This window comes from Salmo salar, chromosome ssa03, assembly GCF_905237065.1.
Source record: "Salmo salar chromosome ssa03, Ssal_v3.1, whole genome shotgun sequence".
NCBI classification, from domain to species: Eukaryota; Metazoa; Chordata; class Actinopteri; order Salmoniformes; family Salmonidae; genus Salmo; species Salmo salar.
This window is the reverse complement of record NC_059444.1, coordinates 28,017,369-28,039,351: the sequence shown is the minus strand read 5'-3', so window position 1 is coordinate 28,039,351 and position 21,983 is coordinate 28,017,369. Positions and strand designations below refer to the sequence as shown.

At 42.4% G+C, this 21,983-nt stretch overlaps 3 protein-coding genes across 3 annotated transcripts; 1 reads left to right on the top strand and 2 right to left on the bottom strand.

Moving 5' to 3' along the window:
- Positions 1-266: 266 nt before the first annotated feature.
- LOC106599263 (regulator of G-protein signaling protein-like) lies at positions 267-11,417 on the bottom strand. The gene is made up of 16 exons (XM_014190404.2): positions 10,253-11,417; positions 10,036-10,098; positions 9,742-9,955; positions 9,524-9,631; positions 9,146-9,436; positions 6,905-7,022; positions 6,322-6,406; positions 6,006-6,135; positions 2,658-2,814; positions 2,358-2,496; positions 1,936-2,060; positions 1,640-1,776; positions 1,398-1,469; positions 780-855; positions 587-643; positions 267-485 (listed from the first exon to the last, which is right to left on the bottom strand). Exons 1-16 carry the CDS (start codon positions 11,408-11,410, stop codon positions 407-409), a joined length of 3,009 nt encoding a protein of 1,002 aa, XP_014045879.2. The 5' UTR covers positions 11,411-11,417; the 3' UTR covers positions 267-406.
- A 2,105-nt stretch (positions 11,418-13,522) lies between these two features.
- Positions 13,523-17,300, bottom strand: LOC123741836 (regulator of G-protein signaling protein-like). The gene is made up of 6 exons (XM_045716029.1): positions 17,265-17,300; positions 15,534-15,608; positions 15,261-15,390; positions 14,737-14,838; positions 13,686-13,850; positions 13,523-13,551 (listed from the first exon to the last, which is right to left on the bottom strand). Exons 1-6 carry the CDS (start codon positions 17,298-17,300, stop codon positions 13,523-13,525), a joined length of 537 nt encoding a protein of 178 aa, XP_045571985.1.
- A 158-nt stretch (positions 17,301-17,458) lies between these two features.
- Positions 17,459-20,327, top strand: glna (Glutamine synthetase). The gene is given in 7 exon segments (NM_001141212.1): positions 17,459-17,483; positions 18,178-18,362; positions 18,489-18,650; positions 18,742-18,888; positions 19,002-19,129; positions 19,233-19,432; positions 19,618-20,327. Coding segments are annotated over 6 exon segments (1,116 nt in total). The 5' UTR covers positions 17,459-17,483; positions 18,178-18,196; the 3' UTR covers positions 19,931-20,327.
- Positions 20,328-21,983: the final 1,656 nt, after the last annotated feature.

Genomic DNA, 21,983 nt, shown 5'->3' with positions numbered 1-21,983 from the left:
CCTGGGACAAAGAGGACTGAGCTCCGTAGGGCGATTATTGTCCTAGATGAGACACAACACACAGTCGGCCAAAAACGTTTGACCAAAGTTGATGTATTATCTTACTAATGGAATGGGAGGCATTACTACCAAAACAATTTTGCGACTTTTTCATAACATGCTAAAAATCTATATGGCAAATAACCTATGTCATCGCCATAATAGATCTGATAGCAGTGTTCCGTATTGGTCAGTGGTTCCCCCTTCTGGTGAATGATCAGACATGTTTAAAAAGGCTTTCCCCATTCACATCTGTACTGTGGCTGTTTGTGCTGACTTGTCCTGACTATCCATTTAAAGGAAATAAACTTGATGCAACTTTTACATAGAAAATATATGGCCTTTATTTGTATTATCAAAAGATAGACTAGTCCTCCTTGATTTTTGAGAGCAAGGATCCCGAAGATGAGTGGGTAAGGTCAGAATGAGGCAGAGACGTTTGAGGACTACAACGACATAAAACAAAATGGATTTAGTTCTTAGTTCTTGCAATACTGTAATATATATATGTACCACTAAGCTCTATGAGGTGCATTAATAGGCTTACCTGAGAAAGGGACCAATAGACCTTCTGCGTTGGTTGGACACCTCCAGTTGTGGAAATCTAAGAGAATTTATTAGAGATGAACAGTAAGTACAGGTAAGTACTTCATACAATAAAAACCCAGAAAGACAACTGAACTGTAAACAGCATGGGTCAACACTACCTTATGACAGTTGGTTGGGAACTTAGAACTTACTCGGAGGAGGCAGGCGTAGAGACAGATCTCCGTCTAGCCATGGGGCTCTTGGCAGGGCTGAGAACACTGGCACACACTGCAGAATAAACATCACAGACAGGTCAGTGTACTGTAGGACACTTAAGGACGGCTCCAAGCATTAGCGGTCGCTTAGGTAGGGCTCCCAAAAATGTATAAATACATTTAAAAAACACTATGTTTTTTGGAACTCAACTTACTGTGGTGAGTTAGAATAGTAGAATACACAAGTTTGAAATTTGGTTGTGTATGAGTAGTTTTTCTCTTGTTTTGTCAGCCACTGACAGTCCCTCAATTAGCCATGTCAGCTAACAATTTTTGGGTTGGTAAGTTAGTCTAGACAGTTATCTAAAATTGTAGTAACCAGGTCCGAATACCGACAGGGCACGTACCCAGGGGCCCTGACCTCCAGGGGGCCCCCATTGATTTTGTTAGTCACTCTCACTCAGATATAATGAACATGGTATAAGTCATGGCAAAATGTGTAGAATTGTAGGAAATAAACTATTTCTTAGGGCCCTCAAAAGGCTAGAACCACCCCTCACAATGCAATAAATAACCCACAGTATTGCACAATTATGGGCTAGGGAAGTTTCTTACATTCTAGTCTGGTTTGAGGGAGGACCAGATTGAGACCATCATGCACAGTAAACCTAAGGGTGGTGTAATCGTCTGTGGACAGAGATAGAGGAACATCTCGTTGAACTTTGAAAAACAGATTGTACCACACAAAACCCCACACACCACTGCATACTTTCCACTGCTTTACATAAGCCTAGCTCTATAAGGGTTCGTCATTTTAGATGAAGAACTGTGTTGAAATAACATCCCTCAGGACTCACCCGTCGTGGACGTGGTAGTTTGTACCTTCCGGTACCAGTCAGAGTTGAAGGGATGGAGGTAGTCATGAAGCTCTGTGGAGTCTTCTTTCTTAGAATGATCTCCAACTATACTTTTGTTCACCTTTTGGCTACAGAATCTGCAAGGCAAGCACAGTCATCATCAGATAGTACAAGATCCCTTGGTAAGGAACGACTTTTGGCTTTAGTCATAATTGATCAGTCCTGTGGGCAAAAGGTTGGGAGAGTTTTAGAAAGTGCTGGGCACACTTGGGATGAGGTGTTGCCCACGCACTCACTTTTTCCAGCAGAAGATGAGGTTAGGGAAGACAGCCATGATGGCTTCATGGAAGAGTCCTCGGTCCACCTTGCCCATGGCAAAGGCCTGCTGGATGGAATCCCTGGCACTTTCTGTTATGTTAACCTGTAAAATAAGACAATGAGAACACACTATCAGATACCGGTAGATCAGAATCATGAGATAGATGAGATAGATAAAGTATTTAAAATGATGAAATTATAAAAAAATATTCAACTGGAGTCTGCGTTCTCATGAGTTTTGAATCTAATATCAGTCACCTTGAATTGTAATGTAAAGAGCGAGCTTAATATCTCACACGTTATCACTCAGCTCTAATATGTTAAGCCTGTTCCTGTGGGAGGTCAGGGGGGCCGGGAGGGGTGAGATACAGTCAGTGGATGAGGTAGTTAGAAACCATACCCTCAGTTTGGGAGAGATCTCTGACTTGAGAAAGAGCTTGATGATCATCTCTGCTTTCTGGTGTAGCAGAGCATTGTCATTCTCCCCATACATGCCCGCTGACGCCATCATAGTGCCCGAGTCTGCCATGTTCCTGAAACTAATACAGCACCACAGCAGACACACAAATATAGTTCCTTTGTCAGTTAATGATGTATTTCAGGTGAGTAGGCAAACCAGAAATACATCCCATCCAGTAACTAAATCACAAATGCTCTCAATATTCAGTTTAGGAAATTATAATAGATTAATCAAAGTCACCTCTCTGTCTCCAGGTAGAACGACAGATCGTTGACAAGGAACTCCACTGTTATCAGTTTGTGGTTGATGACTCGCCTCTTCAAGTGGGACGAGTCTACCTGCTCCGAGCACAGGGCAACGGGTTCAATTTGCCGGCTCCCCATTGATGGCATGTACCCTGAAAAACGTAAAGTTATAAATGAATATAACTACTGTATCCTGAAGGAACCAGTACCATCAGCTGAGAACCCAATGGGGGGCAGCTGTAAACTGGGTTCTTGAGAGCTAACTGTGAACTGCAGGGTAAATAGTGGCATCCAAGCTATAAAACCTCACCAAAGTGTGGGGTAATGCCCAGCTCACCTCCGCACAGATATCACTAGCAGTCAATCCCTTAAATAATGCCCTAGAAAACTCCTGCTTCTTGCTGCTATATGCCAGGGAGATAGCCTCCATACTCCTGCTTCTTGCTGCTATATGCCAGGGAGATAGCCTCCATACTCCTGCTTCTTGCTGCTATATGCCAGGGAGATAGCCTCCATACTCCTGTGGGAGAGATGATGCTAAAAAAGCTTTCCCGCGGACTGGACAGACAAAAAAGCTGGTCACACTAGTGCAGGAGCGTCATGCAGCCCAATAATCTGAGGGAGTACAAAAAATATGTATATTTTTCTGCATATCTAAGCATATCTCTTGAACTGTCTGTAGCCTCCTGACCGCTGTTTGTTTTTTAAGAAACTAAATATGCTTCTCCGCATCTCTGCTAAAATCTGGGTAAACAATTGAAAGGAATGCGAGTCTTATTCAGTACATTTAGGTCTTGCTTGCTTTTCTTAAGTCTACCAACCTTACCAGCAGGCATGCCAGCTAAAATAGTTAGAAAAGCTAGCTACTCTAACTTGATTGATAGCCTGAAATGTCTTCTTGGTAGCTAGTTATGAGGTTGGGAGATTGGGAACCTACTGTATCTAGGCTAGCTAAAGCCAACTTCATAAAAATGTGGCTAGTAGTATTACAGAAAAAAAATAAAAAATGAACAGGACAAATCTGAGGGGGCACGTGCCCCTGTGCCCCTTATAGGCATGACGCCACCGCACTAGGACAGTGTTTCCAAACTAGGATTTTTTATTTATTTTAAATTAGTATTTTTTTATTTAACCTTTACTTAACTAGGCATGGGGTCACCTGATTTGAAAATGGAGTAGCACGAGAGAAATGCTGAAATAAAATGAAAACAAAAGTACTCAGGCTGATCTGTTATAGACTGCCATAGCCCCAATAAAAAATGTTAACAATGGCCATTGATTACAGCACTTTTTTTACATGGTGGCGTCACGATCCAAATAAGTTTAGGAAAAAGGGAGAAGCTAGAAGGGGATAGCTAGCTGAGTATGTAAAGAGTCGCGGATCATGCGTGGGAAAACGCAATGCGCTTAGCCGAAGCTAAAGCCATGAGCAGGGAAGCATCTACACTTTCAAAGTGGAGAATGAACGACCCTGAACAAAAAAGTTCCTGTGGAAACATAAAAAATGCCCCCAATAGAACAGAATTCAAATGCACACAATCCTTCCATGGAGCATGCCTGGGCAGAGGAAGAATGTCCTCTAAGTAAAATGAATGGGGGCAAGAAAAGTGAATTGTTTCATTCTCCAGAAAAGGGCACCAATGAAAGGAGTGATAACTGGGGTAGCAGTAGATATAAACGTTGACTAGCTGAGGTCAAAGATTCCCGGTGTGTGTGATGCTCGTCGTTTGATGCGACGCAGACAGGGTGGGGAAGCAGAAGAGTCATTGTCTGTTCTTTTGAGTTTTGAAGCTGAGTCTTTGCCTGACAAAGTGAAGTTAGGATATATAAGTTATCCTGTAGGAGTGTATGTGCCGAATACATTACGATGTTACAGGTGTCAAGCTTATGGACATGTGGCAGCAGTGTGTAGGAGGGAGGGTCCAATGTGTGAGAAATGTGCAGAAGGGCATGAGACAAAGGAATGTGTAGTATTGGGGAAAGTAGTGGAAGGGGTTAATTGATAGGGTGCCCATGGAGCTGGGGATCAGAAATGTCCTGTGCGAGAGAGGCAGGTTAAGGTTTCCAGGGTTAGAGTAGAGCAGAAGTTGTCATATTCTGAGGCAGTGAAGAAAGTAGAGGAAGATGGGTTAAGGGAGAGGAGTGGTGAGAGTAGTAGAGATATTTCAGTACAGAGAGATAGGCCAAAAAGTGAATTAAGTTTCAGTAAGATTGGATTTTTTGCATTTATAGCAATGGTTATCAATTATACTGCAGGGATGGATCGGAAGTCTCAGAAAATGGAGGTTGTGGTGGCTGCTGCAGAGAGGTATTTGGGTGAGCAAGACTTGACAGCAGAAGAGTTACAGGATGTGTTAAGTGGTGATATCCCATCCTTTCAGGGTGATGGCATGAGGTAGGAATAAATACATTTAATTAGTGGAGTAGGGGGGGTATTAATTGTATTTTATATAATTTTGAAATGAGTGAGTATAGTGTTAGATGGTAGTTTTTTATTTTTCAAGTAAAGTATAAGAGAGTTGTACTCCAGTCTAGTAGGTGGCGGTAATGCAACAAATTGGATGCCAACCGCTGTTAAATCTCATATTCGCCTCATGCTGAATAATAGAAATGCATTTGGAGGTAAATCTCCGGCCACCCAGGCCCCTAGATTCCAACTCTCCCAACCTGGTTTCAGAGAATTTTGTAATATTCTCTACCTAAATCCGAGACACTCCATTTAGTATGATATGTTACATTTGGTATGGTTACTTAAGATAGATATTTACTTAAGGCAAAAACGAAAGGAGGGTGGTTGGTTGGGGTGAGCATATAACGCGAATGTCTAACAACCTGCGAGTTTGAATCTCATCACGGACAAGTTTATCTAATTTGCTACTTTGCTCCTACTTACTACTTTTTAGCTACTCTGTATGTTAGCTAACCCTTCCACTAACACTTAACCCTAACCCCTAGCCTAGCTGACGTTAGCGAGCAAGCTAACATTAGCCACCTAGCTAGAATTCGTAACATATAATACAAATTGGGTGATGGACATCCACAAATTAATACCTTCCATACGAAACATATACTAAATGGAGTGTCTCGGATTTACGTACAGAATAATATGAAATGCCCTGAGACCAACAGAACCCCCCCACTGTGCCCGAGACGATAAGCGTGTAGTGGGGTGGGGGAGTGCCCACGGATCTCCGCCCTGGGGGGTCGGGGTGCCCACGGATCTCCACCCAACAAGCGAATGATATCCGAGAACCATGGCTTCTTGGGCCAACGGGGAACAAGAACCAACGACAAGCCCTACAAGTAAAATACTGGAATGGTAAAGCTAAACAGGGGAATTTACTTAGAGAGAAGTCTTGCCAGTTGTGTCTAAGGTAGCCCTCAAACTTGCTTCTGGTCAGAATGTCCTTCATGGCATGCCGGAATTTACAGATGCTTTTGATGAACCTGGAGAAGACGCTCCACACATGTTTCTATAAGAAGAAAAGGAGGAACGAATATTGTGATAACAGAATAGTTAACCTTATAGAAATATAGACGATACGTGCCACATTAGGAATTGAGGGCAGTAGTAGATTCTAAGTTTGAACATATGTCCCAGCGGACACAGGTTCATCTAACTGTCGGTATTCGGCCATGGTAAAGTGGTGACAACTCACTAGTTTGTTTGTAAGGACGACGGTTCTTGTGCCGGTGTCAGTAACATTGGTACAAGGAGGAAAGGTCTCTTGATACTTTTTGAACCTGCAGAAGCATAAGGTCCACAATAAATACAAAAAAAAAAAAATATTCATATTTTTGGGCGGTACATTCTCGATGAATCCATATTTGGAGTAATAGTTTAGAAAAACATGGTTGTATAGGACATCTTACTGTTTTGCTACACTGCTGCTGCACCATACATAATAAATCATACAACATTTTTACTTTGTACAAAAGAGCACACCACAATTTTGTCCAACAAAATAACATCTGTGTCCATTAAACCTTAATGCTTTGAAGCCATGCAGTAAAACATCTGTTGGAAAATATGCATGTTTTATGGACATGTTATGATCCAACTACACATTGTAAAAGGCAGGTGTCCTGCACACTGCAGATAGTGTCTAAAGATAGCAAAAATTCCCAGACATACATGTGGTGAGTAGTATTAATAAGAAGAGGTATTTAAAATGAACTCATAATATAATATAATAAACTGCTGTAATAAATAAGTTGGGATCACTTATCAAGGTTCAGTACCAGGTTGCCTCCAGGGATTTGATAACCAGATCCTGAGCTGCAAAAATGATGTCGGGAGAAACATATCTCATCTTGGGGATCTGAGAGATGAGGTTGGCGCTGCACTGAAGATAATCCTCTACAATGACAGACAGACAGACAGACAGACAGACGGGGACATAAATTATGTTTGTTAATAATATGCTGGGTTTAGTGTGTGGAAAGGCAGACGTGATTTATGGTCTCAAGCAACCGCAAGGGCCACCAGAGGGTGCTATTAGAGGTCAAACGATGGCAGGAATAATAGCGCCCTCTGGCTGACCTTGGGACTCAAGGGGAAGGTACTGTTGGCAGGCAGTTGATGGGATTAAAAGGCTTTCTTCATTAGCTGTGATAGCAGTTGATAAAAGGCTGCTATTTAGCCGTAAGCAGCAGATTTGTGATATATAGGCTATAGGGCTTACTTTCTTCATTTTTGACTTGGAGATTATAAAAGACACCGGGGACTTCCAAGCTGAGAATTAAGAAAGTATTGTCAAGTAAGGCTTGGTCGAAAATCTGCTTCTTAGGCTATGGCTAAATAGCAGCCTGTTATGAACGGCTATCATGGCTAAAGATGAAAAAAGTTTGACTTTAGTCCCATCAGCTAGTAGGCAGACAGGAGGCAAAGGATAAGGTGCAAAAAGTGTGAGTTTTATTAACAAAATGGTAGAAGTGGTAGCAGAGGTAGGCCTACATAATAATGTCCCCAAAAATATGCACAAGCACTTAGCCTACAAAAACAAACAATGTGGACAGTCATATGCTTTCCCCTTACAAAATCAATATAGGCCTACTAAATTAGGATTTGGTTGGTGGGAAACAGGCTATGGGCACTGTCAAGACAAAATGCAGCCTAACCACATACAGATATTCTCCCCTTCAGAGCATACAGATCACTGGTAAAGCCAGGTAGAAATACCTTGAGTCCAATCCCTGTGCAAAACCATTGCATCAACAAGCAGGGGTGCACATAACAAATGAACTGGTTGAAACCTAATTTACAAGCTGAAGACGACACAAATGTGCAGAAGTAGACTATCACAAAACCACATCATATTCACAGGCCTTTTTCAATCTAACCTGTATACATTTTTAATATGAGAGATCTCATTAAACAAATAATAAATGGACAAAATGACAGAGCCCTTGGGAAAAGGGGTTGCGTGCTTCTGAATCAAATGAGGGTGTACGCAGAGAGGATGTGTACGAGTGGAGCTCAGAGAAGCAGCAACAACCACGTGACAAACACAAACATGAATGCACAAACTGAAAAACTAATTTCACTGGAGCTACAAAGATAACTGGAAAACTTGTTGGCAATGAAGAGTATTTAGCTGTTGTTGGCTACACTTGTTTAAAAACAGTAGGTTAACTGTTGTTGGCTACACTTGTTTAAAAACAGTAGGTTATCTGTTGTTGGCTACACTTGTTTAAAAACAGTAGGTTAACTGTTGTTGGCTACACTTGTTTAAAAACAGTAGGTTAACTGTTGTTGGCAATGAAGAGTATTTAGCTGTTGTTGGCTACACTAACCTGGACTTAGGGGAAGGCATAACATAGTAAACATAAATGCTGGACACTCCAATTAGTATATTTTACAAATTGCAATTCGTACAATATGTTACGAATTTGCAAAACTTGTATATACGTCACGGATTACAATTTGTTGTGGCTAATGTTAGCTAAGTGGCTAACGCTAGCTAGGGTTAAGGTTAGGAGTTAGGCTAAATGGTTAAGCAAGGGTTAGCTAACATGCTAAGTTGTTGCAAAGTGTCTAAAAAGTAGTTTCAAAATTTCTAATTAGCTAAAATGGTAAAGTTGTCTGTGATGAGATTCGAACACGCAACCTTGGTTTTTGCCTTAAGTAACCATCTGTCTTTTGTAACCATACCAAACATAACATATCATACTAACTTGAGTGTCCCGGATTTACATTTACTTTGTTACATCTAACCTAGTAGACCAGGCTGGCTACACATGTTTAAAAAGGGTAGGCTAACGACTGTGGTATGCGCATATCATAACTAGGCTAACTCGAGCGCACATACTGTGTGGCTTTCATTTAAGTTGAGCGCGAGTGTGATGCCTATAGTGACATAATATTGCCTACTGTATATCTGATACAAAGTCAATGTGATTATTCATTAACCTATAAGGCAGGGAAATAGTTTCCTTCTTGGAGGACAAATGATTCTATTATAATCTATTCAGTGTGGTTACTAGCGTCTGCTCGTCTGAGGAAGCGGGACACGATGCTGTTGATCTTGGTCTTCTGGAGGAGGCTGTCGATGTGCCGCAGTTTGTCCACCTCGTGGTAGAAGTTCAGAGCTCCGTGAGCATCATAGGCCCTCAGGTAACGCTTGAAGAAGTCCAGGTTGGTGGGACTTCTCATCACCTCCTCTAAAAACCTTGGTCTCATGGATGGTTTTTCAGCAAAGCTGTGGTCCTTGTCCTTCATCAGATGGAATGACTTCTTAGTACTGCATGTCACCACTGGCTTCTTTGTCTCCTCTGGAGGACACATTTTATTGTTATGTTTCATTGACTTATTAATCATTGAAGCTGATAGGAAAAGTTTGAATGTAATTTGTATCATACCTTGCACTGGCTTCCAGTCATAGTAGAGTCTGTAAGTTTTACTGATCGCCTCCACAGCCACTTTGGGGTACTTCTCAGCCAGGGTTTCAAACGGAAGGTCATACCGATCTGAGACATGAGGAGAAAAAGACATGCTTCTATTTTACACCAAATGGTGTGAGGAGGACAACTCTTGTCCGTAGAGTACAGTACTTATTCTACAACCAGTTAGTTCTTACTGGTCTTCCTGTAGTGCAGGTGAACAGAGCCTCCTGTCCTGATGTCCTCTAGGGGCAGCAGGGCCCAGGTCTCCTCAGTGAGAGGCTCAGTGCAGGCCTGACAGAGAGCCAGAGCCTCCCTCATCCTCCTCACCTGCTGCTCTGGCGCAGTGGGATCACTGGAGGGCGCTGTAGCTCTATGACTCACTTTCCCCTTGACCTCATTCTGAGTGAACTGAGAGAGAAAACGATGGAGCGAGGAGTAAAACTACAGTTCCACCATCCTAATAATCAGATTAGAAATTAGTTGGTTACCAGATAGAAGAGAAGGACTTTGTCTTCTTCATCCAGAAATGCATTGTAGGTGGGACTCAGAATCTGCTCAAATGGAAAGAGGGAAAACTTTGTACTGACACTGAATACATGACGTTGTAATCAAGGAGTGAGAAGAAGTATAAATAATAAACCGACTTTCCATGTTCTCACTTTGCTGTCAACCACATACTGCAGTCAAAAAAGGTTTAACACCCACCTGGCATAATTCCTGCTTGGCCGTGTAGATCCAGGGCATCACATTGCCAGAGGGGAGGAGGTTTATGAGGTGGCAGACAGTGGATTTGGTCAGGTAGGTGGTGCACCACTCACCCTCAGGGCGACTAACACACTGCCACGCATCACTCAAGTACACAGCCATGATCTTTCTAGCCAGCACCTGTCTCAGAGCTTTGGAGGGGCCATCCTCCATCTTGAGCAGGAGGTTGAGGAAGCCATCCAGCTCCTGCCACAGTCCCAGGTGGTGCAGCATGACCCCCTGGCCACTGACCCTCAGGAAATTCTCATAGGGACCTCCAGCAAGAGCATCAGCGGACAGGGCCAGGGAGGGGTGCTCGTCGTAGTGTGGTGTTCCCCAGACCGGTCTGGAAGGAGGAGCGGGAGTAGGGGTGACAGGGATGGTGGTGATGGAGGGAAGGTGGCAGATGGGGGTCTCCATACAGGTGTGAGGGGGGATGATGGGGTCAGTGCTGCTGCTGTCCAGACTGGACAGGCTCTTGGATGGGAGTATGGGCATGACAGGGAGGGGGCCAGTTCTGGGCCTAAGACTAGCAGAGCTCACCTTTCTGAGGAGAGAAGTACTGGTACTTCTCTTTGAGCTCCCACTTCCTCCTCTCTTGCTTCTGCCCTCCCTTTTGCCACTGCCCCCATGTGTCTTGTCACCACCGACCACAATCTCCTCCCCATGCCTGCTCATGTAGTGCACTATATTGGTACACTCTCCCTGGTCTCCGTCCCCGGCCATTGGCAACCACTGCTGTATGGCCGACCCATCGGGCATCCCTGCTGCCCCAACCCTAAGTCCTGTCCCAGGCCTCTGATGGGCCCTCCACAGCAGCCTCTTCCTGACTTTGGAGCAGTAGGTCCGGGTCACTGTAGGGCCCTCTGATGGTGGCGAGCCCAAACTCCACCCCAGTGGGTCAAGCGGAGCAGGGTTCTCTACCAGGGTGAGGTTAGAGGCAACGTCCTCGTACTCTTTGACGATGGAGGCACACTCTTTCAGTTTGGTGATGGAGAGCTTACAGGAGCAGAGGTACTGGGGCAGCCAGTAGGACTGAAGACGGCATAAGGCTTTGCACCTCATCTCATACAGAATCTGATCCATCCCACCAGGTTCACTCCCCGAGAAGATCTTCATCAAACCCTCTAAGGAGAACCATGGTATCAAAAGAGGTAACATGGTGGTTAACAGTGTGTCATGATGGTACACATGGGGACATGGCATGACATAATGGTGCTTACGTACCGTGAAACACGTTTAAACTATGTACTGTATAGTATCCATGTTTACTTTGTTGGTATACATTCCATAAGCCTACTATAATATCGCCATACATATGTAGCAGAGTGGTGTCAATCAATCATCAATCAATTTGTATGTATTCAGTCCATTTAACAACATGTCACAAAGTGCTATATACAGTTGAAGTCAGAAGTTTACATACACTTAGGTTGGAGTCATTAAAACTCGTTTTTCAACCACTCCACAAAGTTCTTGTTAACAAACTATAGTTTTGGCAAGTCGGATAGGACATCTACTTTGTGCATGACACAAGTAATTTTTCCAACAATTGTTTACGGATAGATTGTTTCACTTATTATTCACTGTATCACAATTCCAGTGGGTCAGAAGTTTACATACACTAAGTTGACTGTGCCTTTAAACAGCTTGGAAATTTCCAGAAAAAGATGTCATGACTTCAGAAGCTTCTGATAGGCTATTTGACATCATTTGAGTCAATTGGAGGTGTACCTGTGGATGTATTTCAAGGCCTACCTTCCACATCAGTGCCTCTTTGCTTGACATCATGGGAAAATCCAAAGAAATCAGCCAAGACCTCAGAAAAAATTGTGGACCTCCACAAGTCTGGTTCATCCTTGGGAGAAACTTCCAAATGCCTGAAGCTACCACGTTCATCTGTACAAACAATAGTACGCAAGTATAAACACCATGGGACCACGCAGCCATCAAACGGGGCGGCAGGGTAGCCTAGTGGTTAGAGCGTTGGGCTAGTAACTGAAAGGTTGCAAGTTTGAATCCCTGAGCTGACAAGGTACAAATCTGCCGTTCTGCCCCTGAACAAGGCAGTTAACCCACTGTTCCTAGGCCGTCATTGAAAATAAGAATTTGTTCTTAACTGACTTGCCTAGTTAAATAAAGGTAAAATAAAAATAAAATAAATACTGCTCAGGAAGGAGAAGTGTTCTGTCTCCTAGAGATGAATGTACTTTGGTGTGAAAAGTGCAAATCAATCCCAGAACAACAGCAAAGGACCTTGTGAAGATGCTGGAGGAAACAGGTACAAAAGTATCTATATCCACAGTAAAATGAGTCCTATATCAACATAACCTGAAAGGCCACTCAGCAAGGAAGAAGCCAGTGCTCCAAAAAAGCCAGACTACAGTTTGCAACTGCACATGGGGACAAAGATTGTACTTTTTGGAGAAATGTCCTCTGGTCTGATGAAACAAAAATAGAACTGTTTTGTCATAATGACCATCGTTATGTTTGGAGGAAAAAGGGGGAGGCTTGCAAGCCAAAGAACACCATCCCAACCATGAAGCACGGGGATGGCAGCATCATGTCATGGGGGTGATTTGCTGCAGGAGGGACTGGTGCACTTCACAAAATAGACGGCATCATGAGGGAGGAAAATTATGTGGATATATTGAAGCAACATCTCAAGACCTCAGTCAGGAAGTTAAAGCTTGGTCGCAAATGGGTCTTCCAAATGGACAATGACCCCAAGCATACTTCCAAAGTTGTGGCAAATTGGCTTAAGGACAACAAAGTCAAGTTATTGGAGTGGCCATCACAAAGCTCTGACCTCAACCCAATAGAAAGTTTGTGGGCAGAACTGAAAAATGGTGTGCGAGCAAGGAGGCCTTCAAACCTGATTCAGTTACACCATCTCTGACAGGAGGAATGGGCCAAAATTCACCCAACTTATTGTGAGAAGCTTGTGGAAGGCTACCGGAAACGTTTGACCCAAGTTAAACAATTTAAAGGCAATGCTACCAAATACTAATTGAGTGCATGTAAACTTCTGGCCCACTGGGAATGTGATGAAAGAAATAAAAGGTGAAAGAAATAATTCTCTCTGCTATTATTCCGACATTTCACATTCTTAAAATAAAGTGGTGATCCTATCTGACTTAAGACAGGGAATTTTTACTAGGATTAAATGTCTGGAATTGTGAAAAACCGAGTTTAAATGTATTTGGCTAAGGTGTATATGAACTTCTGACTTCAACTGTACATAAACAGTAGGCTAAGCCCTGCATGCATCCCAAATGGCACCCTATTCCCTATAGTGTACTACTTTTGGCATGTGCTCATAGGGCCCTGGTCAAAAGTCATATACAGTAAAGGGAATAGGGTGATATTTTGAACGAAGGCCCTCCTGTGTTACCTGAGGAGATGCGACAGGTGGTCATGATGCTGGAGCCCTCAGTGAGGTGGACAGCTTTGATGACAGTAAGCAGGGCCTGGTAGCGGTTCCTCTGGCTCCCATCCTGCTGCCAGTGTATCTGCAGGAGACGCTCCACTTTCACAAAGAACGTCACCAACTCCTCTCCTTCAGGTACACAAGACGCACGCGTGCACACACACACACACACACACACACTGAGGACGGAGGAGTAGCTTTCGTTGAGGGCGGAGACTAATCGATTGTAGGGGGGATTTTGGGGGCCAACCCAGATAACCAAACTCGACGACGACACAGATGTCATATCCTCACACATATTTGCTTACAATAATATTGAGTAACCTGCTTAATTGGTCACACATAACTTAAAATGGTCTACTCTAAAGTATACAAGTGTTTTCCAGCTTTATCTGTGCCTCAGATCACACATGAAACGGAATTCTCAGAGGGCTCAACTCATTACAATCCAGTCTTAAACTGTCTGAACATCTCTCGCTGTGTACCCAAAGTAGCAAATGTCTCACTGTTCTCATTGTTCAATTGAAAATTGTATCAATTTCATATCAACCAACATATGTACTGATGCATGTACTTAACTCAGAATGACTATACAATCTTGAGACTCTGAGGAAGAATTTTAATTTGCGCCATTTGCCTTTTAGCCATGCTTTACTATCATACTATTGGCCTTAGCTTTTTCAGCCTCTGGCGCTATTAGCCTTTGCATTTTTACCTGTACCCTGAAAGCTCTGTATTAAAATGTTTACTTTGACCGGATCCTGGAACTCAAGTTTCCTCTTTAACCTTTTCAAAGTCAACTTGCTACTGCAAAATTCAGTCTACAACTCACACAAAACCAACTGCCACACTTTGTGGTTGAAACAAACAAGGGCCACTGATTACATAGCTTACATTTCAGTAACTTCCTATCTCAGGGATATTATGGAATTAAATTTCTAATTTTCAAGGCCATAAAATATATTTAAGTAGTTTCTTAAATCTAAATAATCTCAGAGACAATAAAAAGACGTACCACGAGTGCCTTTGACAAAAGAACAGAAGCGTCTCATCCCTCTCACACTGCCCAGGCATCTCTTCAGCAGCCACTGGTCTGCAGATGTCCACTTCAGCACCTCTGAGAAGGGAATAGCACAATGGACAGATGAGAAGAAGACTAGAATAGAACAGAAGTACATAGCATCCTGACCCTCCCTTGTCCCTCCCTCTCATATACTGCATACTGGTCACAACACATGCTCTCATCAATACATTTGGTATATGCCTATATATTATCTCAATGCTTCAAATGGTTTGCTAATACTTAATACAGCCTGGCCTACTATTACGGGGTGTACCATTGTCTAATGCTTTATTGACAGCTGTATAGTCTTTCTCTGGATGGAAACAAATATTAAAGAGTATTTACCTCCTTCATCCCTGTTTTGATTTTGCCTAACATTCTCTTAACCAGAAAAAAAGCACACTCTTGCACAACAATCCATTCAACCAATCTGCTTCAAACACTGAAATTGCTGTTTGATGTATTTTAGTCTTGACCTTTAGCTTGGCATGACGAAAACTGCAGGAACTCTTTACACAAGGAGTAGTAGTTATACAGCTCTGTCTGTTTGAAGTAAACGAACCGATGCACGCTCAACCATACAAGGAATCCGCCTCTTCTCACATCCTACAATGGCAATGAATGACAAGCTAGTCAGTAGCAATTTGACTTATCAGCTTGAATGTGGTAATCTTGTTGAACATTTGATTGTTTTGTATACCAAAATTAGTGTGAGTAATTCATTCACTTTTCTAATATGGCTTGGTTACCTGGATGATTGGAATTTCAGGACAAAGGTACCACTTGTTTTCGGATAGAACACATAACGGAGTCTGACCAAACACCTAGGCCAAGATAAACATTACAGAAATTAGTGTATCCAAGATATAAAGAATCTACAAAAGTGTTGATTAACAAGAAATCCGTACATACTGGCAAATTCAGAAATGTATTGAAGAAATCCACAAAAACGTCATCCTTCAAAAGGTCTGCAAGCGCTTTATCACATTGTCCTCCTAGAAATAGACCATAGACAAAAGTCTGTTTTCTTAATTAATAAAATGTTCATAAATTATCAACTTTCATTTTAAATTCAAATGTTGTTTCTGATCCAAATGAACATGCATAGAGTAAAACCATACATCAGTCATAGCCACCTACCTGTTCTTGGTGTCATTTGACTTGTGTACCCTCGCATCTTAAACTTCCAAAAGACATCCCTTTTGTCTGATCAATGGCGTTCTGGTAAAATTATGTAGTTGTCTATATATATAGATGACAACAGGCCTATAGGGACACCATGACTATTTTTTAAGTCTTGCATTCTTGAAGTGATGTCATAGATGTCAAAGGTTCCAAATGTATCATTGTTGGGTGAAATTGGAATGTCTTGTCTTGACACCAACTCACACTTTGTACTCACCTTCCACTCTCTCTCTCCTCATGGAAAACCAATACCTCAGTGCCAAAGAGATTATGTAGCTTGTCCTGCTTACTCTACAGTGAACATGATATGATATATCAGATGATATGATATACTGTATACCACAGGAGGTGGGTGGCACCTTAATTATGGCTGGAGCGGAATAAGCGGAAGGATTTTAACAAAATCAAACACTTGGTTTCCATGTGTTTGATGCCATTCCATTTGCTCTGTTCTGGCCATTATTATGAGCTGTTCTCCCTTCAGCAGCCTTCTGTGATATATACCAATATATATTGTACCCTTTCTCTAATCCCATCACTATTATTATTATTTATTATAATAATTATAATAGTTTTTACTGTTATTATTGTCATTATCTCACGTCACTTTAGCAACGGTGGCTTTGTCATTCATGCTAATAAAGCTTATCTCAATCTAAATCTGAATCTGATATGGGCTACTCCCGAACAATACTGTACATAAATTAACATCCTATAGTAAGTCATTGTGCGGAACTCTGATTTGATCAATTTTCCAGAAACGATAAATGTGTACCTACAAATATTAATGTGAATGTATTCTATAGCATACTAAGGTTCTTCATCAAGTGTATTATTTTCTTAGATGAAGAACTAGTTCAACAATATGTAATTGGTATTCAATTGTATGAAATTATAGGCCTTGACTTCTAGTTTATCTGAGTACATCAATAGACAGTAGACCATTTTTTACCACGGGGCGGCGTTTGGAAAATAGCTTCCGCCAGCCAGCGCATCTTTTCTGATGAGAGGCTTTTTGACTGCGTTTCATTTTCCCAGAGATGGAATTTAGTGCTATGTTTTTTTTTTAAGTTGTACCCATTAAATCTCGATTGCATATATTTCCAGACATTTTAGTAATTACTGTAACCTAAAGTTAAAGCTTTCTGCTGTTTGTAATGGTGTAGGAAGGGCAGTCTACTTCTAGATACATTGGGCATTAGATACAATAGGTTCCGTACTCGATACATTGGAGCGGTCTCACAAAATGTCAAGCAATGCTTTTTATCTATACCAGAGGGCGTTGCGCATCGAACCCCGTCCAATGATCGAGCCTCGTCTGCTTCAATCATCTTGGAATACACACATGTTTTTTTCTCTGACCAATCATAGACGCCGAGCTACAGCTCTCACGTTATAAATTAAACTGAAACATGAGCTGGAGCATGAGAGAACAACTATCGGGAAAATTTTCAACATTACATTGGACCTGCAAGTCCTTTTCGTTTTTAATTTCCATTTTCTCGTTTTTACAGGTAATTTACTCCCTCTTTCCTTATGATAAACTGTCTGTCTACCCTTATTTGACCTATTCTATTGTAGCCTAGTTATTTCCGCGTTCCAGGTAAGTGGAAGGCACCTTTTTTGTTTTGTTCCCACTTGGGACACTTTGTCCTTTTCATTGGAAATGGTTGTCTTTAGTCAGATTTGTTGAAGTTTTTGGTGTCTTTGTTGATTTGTTGACTTCCTCTCTATAATGTAGTGTTAGGTTAATTGTGCTGTAAATTGATTTAGGAAGTGTCTGATGCAATAGTGTCGCCATGACTCCAGTGGGTGTGTGTGGGGGGTAGGTAATTCTGGGAATGACGCAACAGGTAGGGTCGTTGATGGTCGTAAAGGAGGATAATGATAAAATGTTGTTGGGAAATAGGTTTATTAGCTAGTGGATTATGTTGGTCTGTAGCCTACCGATCCAGAAATTGTCATCTGATAAACACGCTGTGATCAATATGGCAGAAATTTGTATTTTTGTCAGATTTGCGCTACCATGGATTTCAATTAAAGAAAATGCTTAACATGTCTTCGCATGCATTCTTTGACTACTTCTGGAACAATGAGCAATCCTGTCTCTGCGTTAGCTGTTATGCAACACATCCTCCAACTGTGGTCAAAGCCGCCACCTCGTTGATGTGTAAACTCATCATACTGTTGACGTTTGTATCTCCCTAGGTGTTTTATAACAAATAAGATGGCTACGTCCTCCAGCGCAGAACTGAGTAAGGCTGTCAAACAGCAGTACATGGACCTCCCTCAGGGAGACAAAGTCCAAATTATGTACGTCTGGATCGATGGAACCGGAGAGGGACTCCGCTGTAAAACCAGAACGCTGGATTCGGAGCCCAAGAGCATCGAAGGTAAGCAGTGGTTGTTGGTTGACATTTGACGTAAAGTTCCAGGGGATTTATGAATTTTGTAGCCAAGCCTACCTAGTTGTTGATTGACTTGAGTAAACTAACTCCTTCTTTGCCTTAATTCTGTAGAACTGCCAGAATGGAACTTTGATGGCTCTAGCACCTACCAGTCTGAGGGCTCAAACAGTGACATGTATTTGATTCCTTCTGCAATGTTCAGAGATCCTTTCCGCAAAGACCCCAACAAACTGGTCCTGTGTGAAGTGCTGAAGTACAACCGCAAACCTGCAGGTAACTTCTGAATCTTGGTGTGCATCTGTCTAGCTAAGCTTTTTAAATCCATTTTTACTTCAGTGTCTAAAAAGGTAAATTCTTTGCACAGAAACCAACCTTCGTTTGACGTGTAATAAAGTCATGGACATGGTTGAGAACCAGGTCCCTTGGTTTGGCATGGAGCAAGAGTACACCATTTTGGGCACTGATGGACACCCGTTCGGCTGGCCGAACAATGGCTTCCCTGGCCCACAAGGTAAAGACTGTTCTTAGTTGTCTTTGACTGACCGTGTACAATTCTTCCTCGGATGCATTACTTTGAATGTGACGGTTACTATTCTTGAACTAACCCTGTCCTTATGTGTACAGGTCCCTATTACTGTGGAGTGGGATCTGACAAGGCCTACGGTAGAGATATTGTGGAAGCCCACTACAGAGCCTGCCTGTATGCTGGGGTCATGATCTGTGGAACCAATGCTGAAGTCATGCCTGCGCAGGTAAGCACAATTTTATGTGTATGTATTATTTTTTTTGGCTCGTCTAAAGGTTGATCCTATGCAATGAGATTTATGTACGTGAACACTGTTTTTGTCTTTCTAGTGGGAGTTCCAGGTTGGCCCTTGTGAAGGCATCAGCATGGGTGATCACCTTTGGGCAGCTAGGTTCATTCTCCACCGGGTGTGTGAGGACTTTGGTGTGGTGGCCTCATTTGACCCCAAGCCCATCCCTGGAAACTGGAACGGCGCTGGATGCCACACCAATTTCAGCACAAAAGAGATGAGGGAAGAGGGTGGGTTGAAGTGAGTACTGGATCATATGAAGATGCATTCATACTAGGTTTAATCAGTAGTCGTATTTATTCAATTGCACGCATTTGGATGTGGAGTAAACCCAGACTTATTAGAAGGCTCTTAAGGCAAAGCAGATGGTGTTGACCAACTGTGAGCTTTTCTGTGATGAACTAATCTCGCCTTCTCTGCTCCAGGGCCATTGAGGAGTCCATTGAAAGGCTGGGGAAGAGGCATAGTTACCACATCCGCGCCTATGACCCTAAAGGGGGACTTGACAATGCCCGTCGCCTCACCGGCCACCATGAAACTTCCAACATCCACGAGTTCTCTGCCGGTGTGGCCAACCGCGGTGCCAGCATCCGCATCCCTCGCACCGTGGGCCAGGAGAAGAAGGGCTACTTCGAGGACCGCCGCCCGTCTGCCAACTGTGACCCGTATGCCGTGACGGAGGCTATAATCCGCACCTGTTTGCTCAGCGAGGAAGGAGACGAACCTGTGGACTATTAGGTCTAACTAGATCCCCACCTCTCTGGACTGAATCCCCTTCGCCGCCACCCTTTTCCTTTCTCATTTTATAAATGGCTGAAAAGTCGAACTAGTACTGTATTTGTCATTTTTCACAAACTATTCTAACCTTCTAAATGGCTTAAAGTTGGCTGGTCAACTTAACATGGAATTAAATCTGTTTAACATTAAAAAAATCATAAGATGGTCGCTGACAGGGTGTCTTCCCCTTTCATTTGAGTCTTTTCTAGTGGGGAGTATTTAACTGTTTTTAAAACCCCATTTGATCTCGCGTTTCCTACCGTCTGAACTGAAATAAACTAAAGCACATGTGGACACTGACGACTATGGCTGGGCGGCATGTGTAATTCTCTTAATAAAATCTATGGATTGTTTGTGTACTTTATGCACGTTGACCTGGATTTATAAAACTCTGTACCACTTTATTTCAATGTTACTATGTAGGAAGTGTGGTTTTTAAATTTCAGATTTTACACTACTGGTCATGTACGGTACATTCTTTAGACGTCTGGCTCTAAATCCTGTCTTCATTTGTGGTTTCTGTGATACTCAAGGAGTTTTATCCTTTGTTAACTGATTTCTTGTTCTGGCACATGATTTGGTAAAACCTGACTATGCTGAACTTTTTATTTAAACTTTCATTTTTTTACCACAACTGAGTTTGTTTCTTGTCTCAACCGGTTACTAAAGGCCAACATCACTGCGTTTAAACAGGCAGTCACCTTCAAACATCTTCCCCAACTAATTTGTCTTTTGACCAGTCATATCTGAGCTGCCTGTCTAAACACAGCCCATTTGGCATGTAGAAATAATGTAATGATATAGCAGAATCAAGGCATTCCTGAAGTGGAAATTAATCATATTATACATAATTCCCATTGAGAGCCAACCTGCAAAACTGGATGTCCCCTAGTCAAAGGGTTTGTGTGGTGGATGGTCTCTGGATTGTATTGCAATTCACACATTTAAACAAGCACTGCGGGGTATTCTCTGGCATTGATGCCTAGGAACATGATCACAGTAATTGAATCTGGACTAGACTTAAAATATTTCTCACCAGCACGTGCACAAGGGAGACATACATTTTCAATCAAGATGAATCTGTGATCATAAGCTTAAATTAAATACAGGCTGTGCCTTTAATACACCTTAATTAACATGGTGTGAATAGTGTTGTGTATTGGGCTACAGCTGCGCATGTTGCTCTTTCATGCAAGGGTGTTGGGGAATGTTTTCCAGCTACATGTACTGGAGGAGATTTACAACTGAAAGGACTGCTGAGTTGGAAAACATCTAGCCTCTCCCACCAGGGCTTATAGTATCATGGCTGGAAACAAGACTAGAAACATCCCATATAACCTCTGACCCTTCTACACGTGTTACTGCTCAACACCCAAAGTGCAGTACTTATAGCCTGACAAGTTAAACACCAAGTGACAGGCAGCTGCCTACAATTGTTGGCACTGATTTCTTTGGCACATTTCATTGTTGAATGAGAACGGTTCCCATCTTGGGATTCACAGCAAATCATTTCTGAGAGGTGTTTACTTGGTGTTAGGGCTGGAATAGGTTGTACGCGGTGTCCTCACAAGACTGGTTCTCTGAGAGGCGGTAAGGGTATTTCCTGTATGCCTGGGGTCATGTGAGGAGAATAAGGCTAGATATATTGTATTAAGGAGTCCTCATGTAAACCACCCTTGTCCTCCGGCATGGTTGGTAGCAGACCTGGAGGTTAAACTTTAGTATGTTAAATTTCACCTCTGAAGCCCAGGCCATGCAAGGTTATATTCAACTCACGCACAGTAACTGGTGCACATGTGATTTGATCTGACAAATCTATTTTAGATGACTGCGCCACTGATTTTCTTAACATGTCATCCACTTTAACGTTTGTTAATCAATTTAAGCCCCTTCTGGGACTACACACAACTCTCACATGGATGCTGAGGAAAATGCCACATGATCCTACTGATCTGAGCTTGCAGCAGCAGCCTGAAGTCTATCCTGTGTTTCTGCCGATTCATCACTGTCCCCT

What these genes read in the sequence shown, in the direction of transcription:
- LOC123741836 (XM_045716029.1), bottom strand. Translation starts at nt 17,300, where the DNA reads ATGATTGAAGCAGACGAGGCTCGATCATTGGACGGG. An exon ending in TTCGTCATGCCAAGCTAAAG is followed by an intron (nt 14,839 to 15,260) that starts GTCAAGACTAAA and finishes TTCCCTTCTCAG; the next exon opens with AGGTGCTGAAGTGGACATCT. An exon ending in TTTTGTCAAAGGCACTCGTG is followed by an intron (nt 13,851 to 14,736) that starts GTACGTCTTTTT and finishes GTGTACCTGAAG; the next exon opens with GAGAGGAGTTGGTGACGTTC.
- LOC106599263 (XM_014190404.2), bottom strand. Translation starts at nt 11,410, where the DNA reads ATGAAGATCTTCTCGGGGAGTGAACCTGGTGGGATGGATCAGATTCTG. An exon ending in TCGTCCTTACAAACAAACTA is followed by an intron (nt 6,136 to 6,321) that starts GTGAGTTGTCAC and finishes TTCTTCTTATAG; the next exon opens with AAACATGTGTGGAGCGTCTT. An exon ending in TTCTACCTGGAGACAGAGAG is followed by an intron (nt 2,497 to 2,657) that starts GTGACTTTGATT and finishes GTGCTGTATTAG; the next exon opens with TTTCAGGAACATGGCAGACT.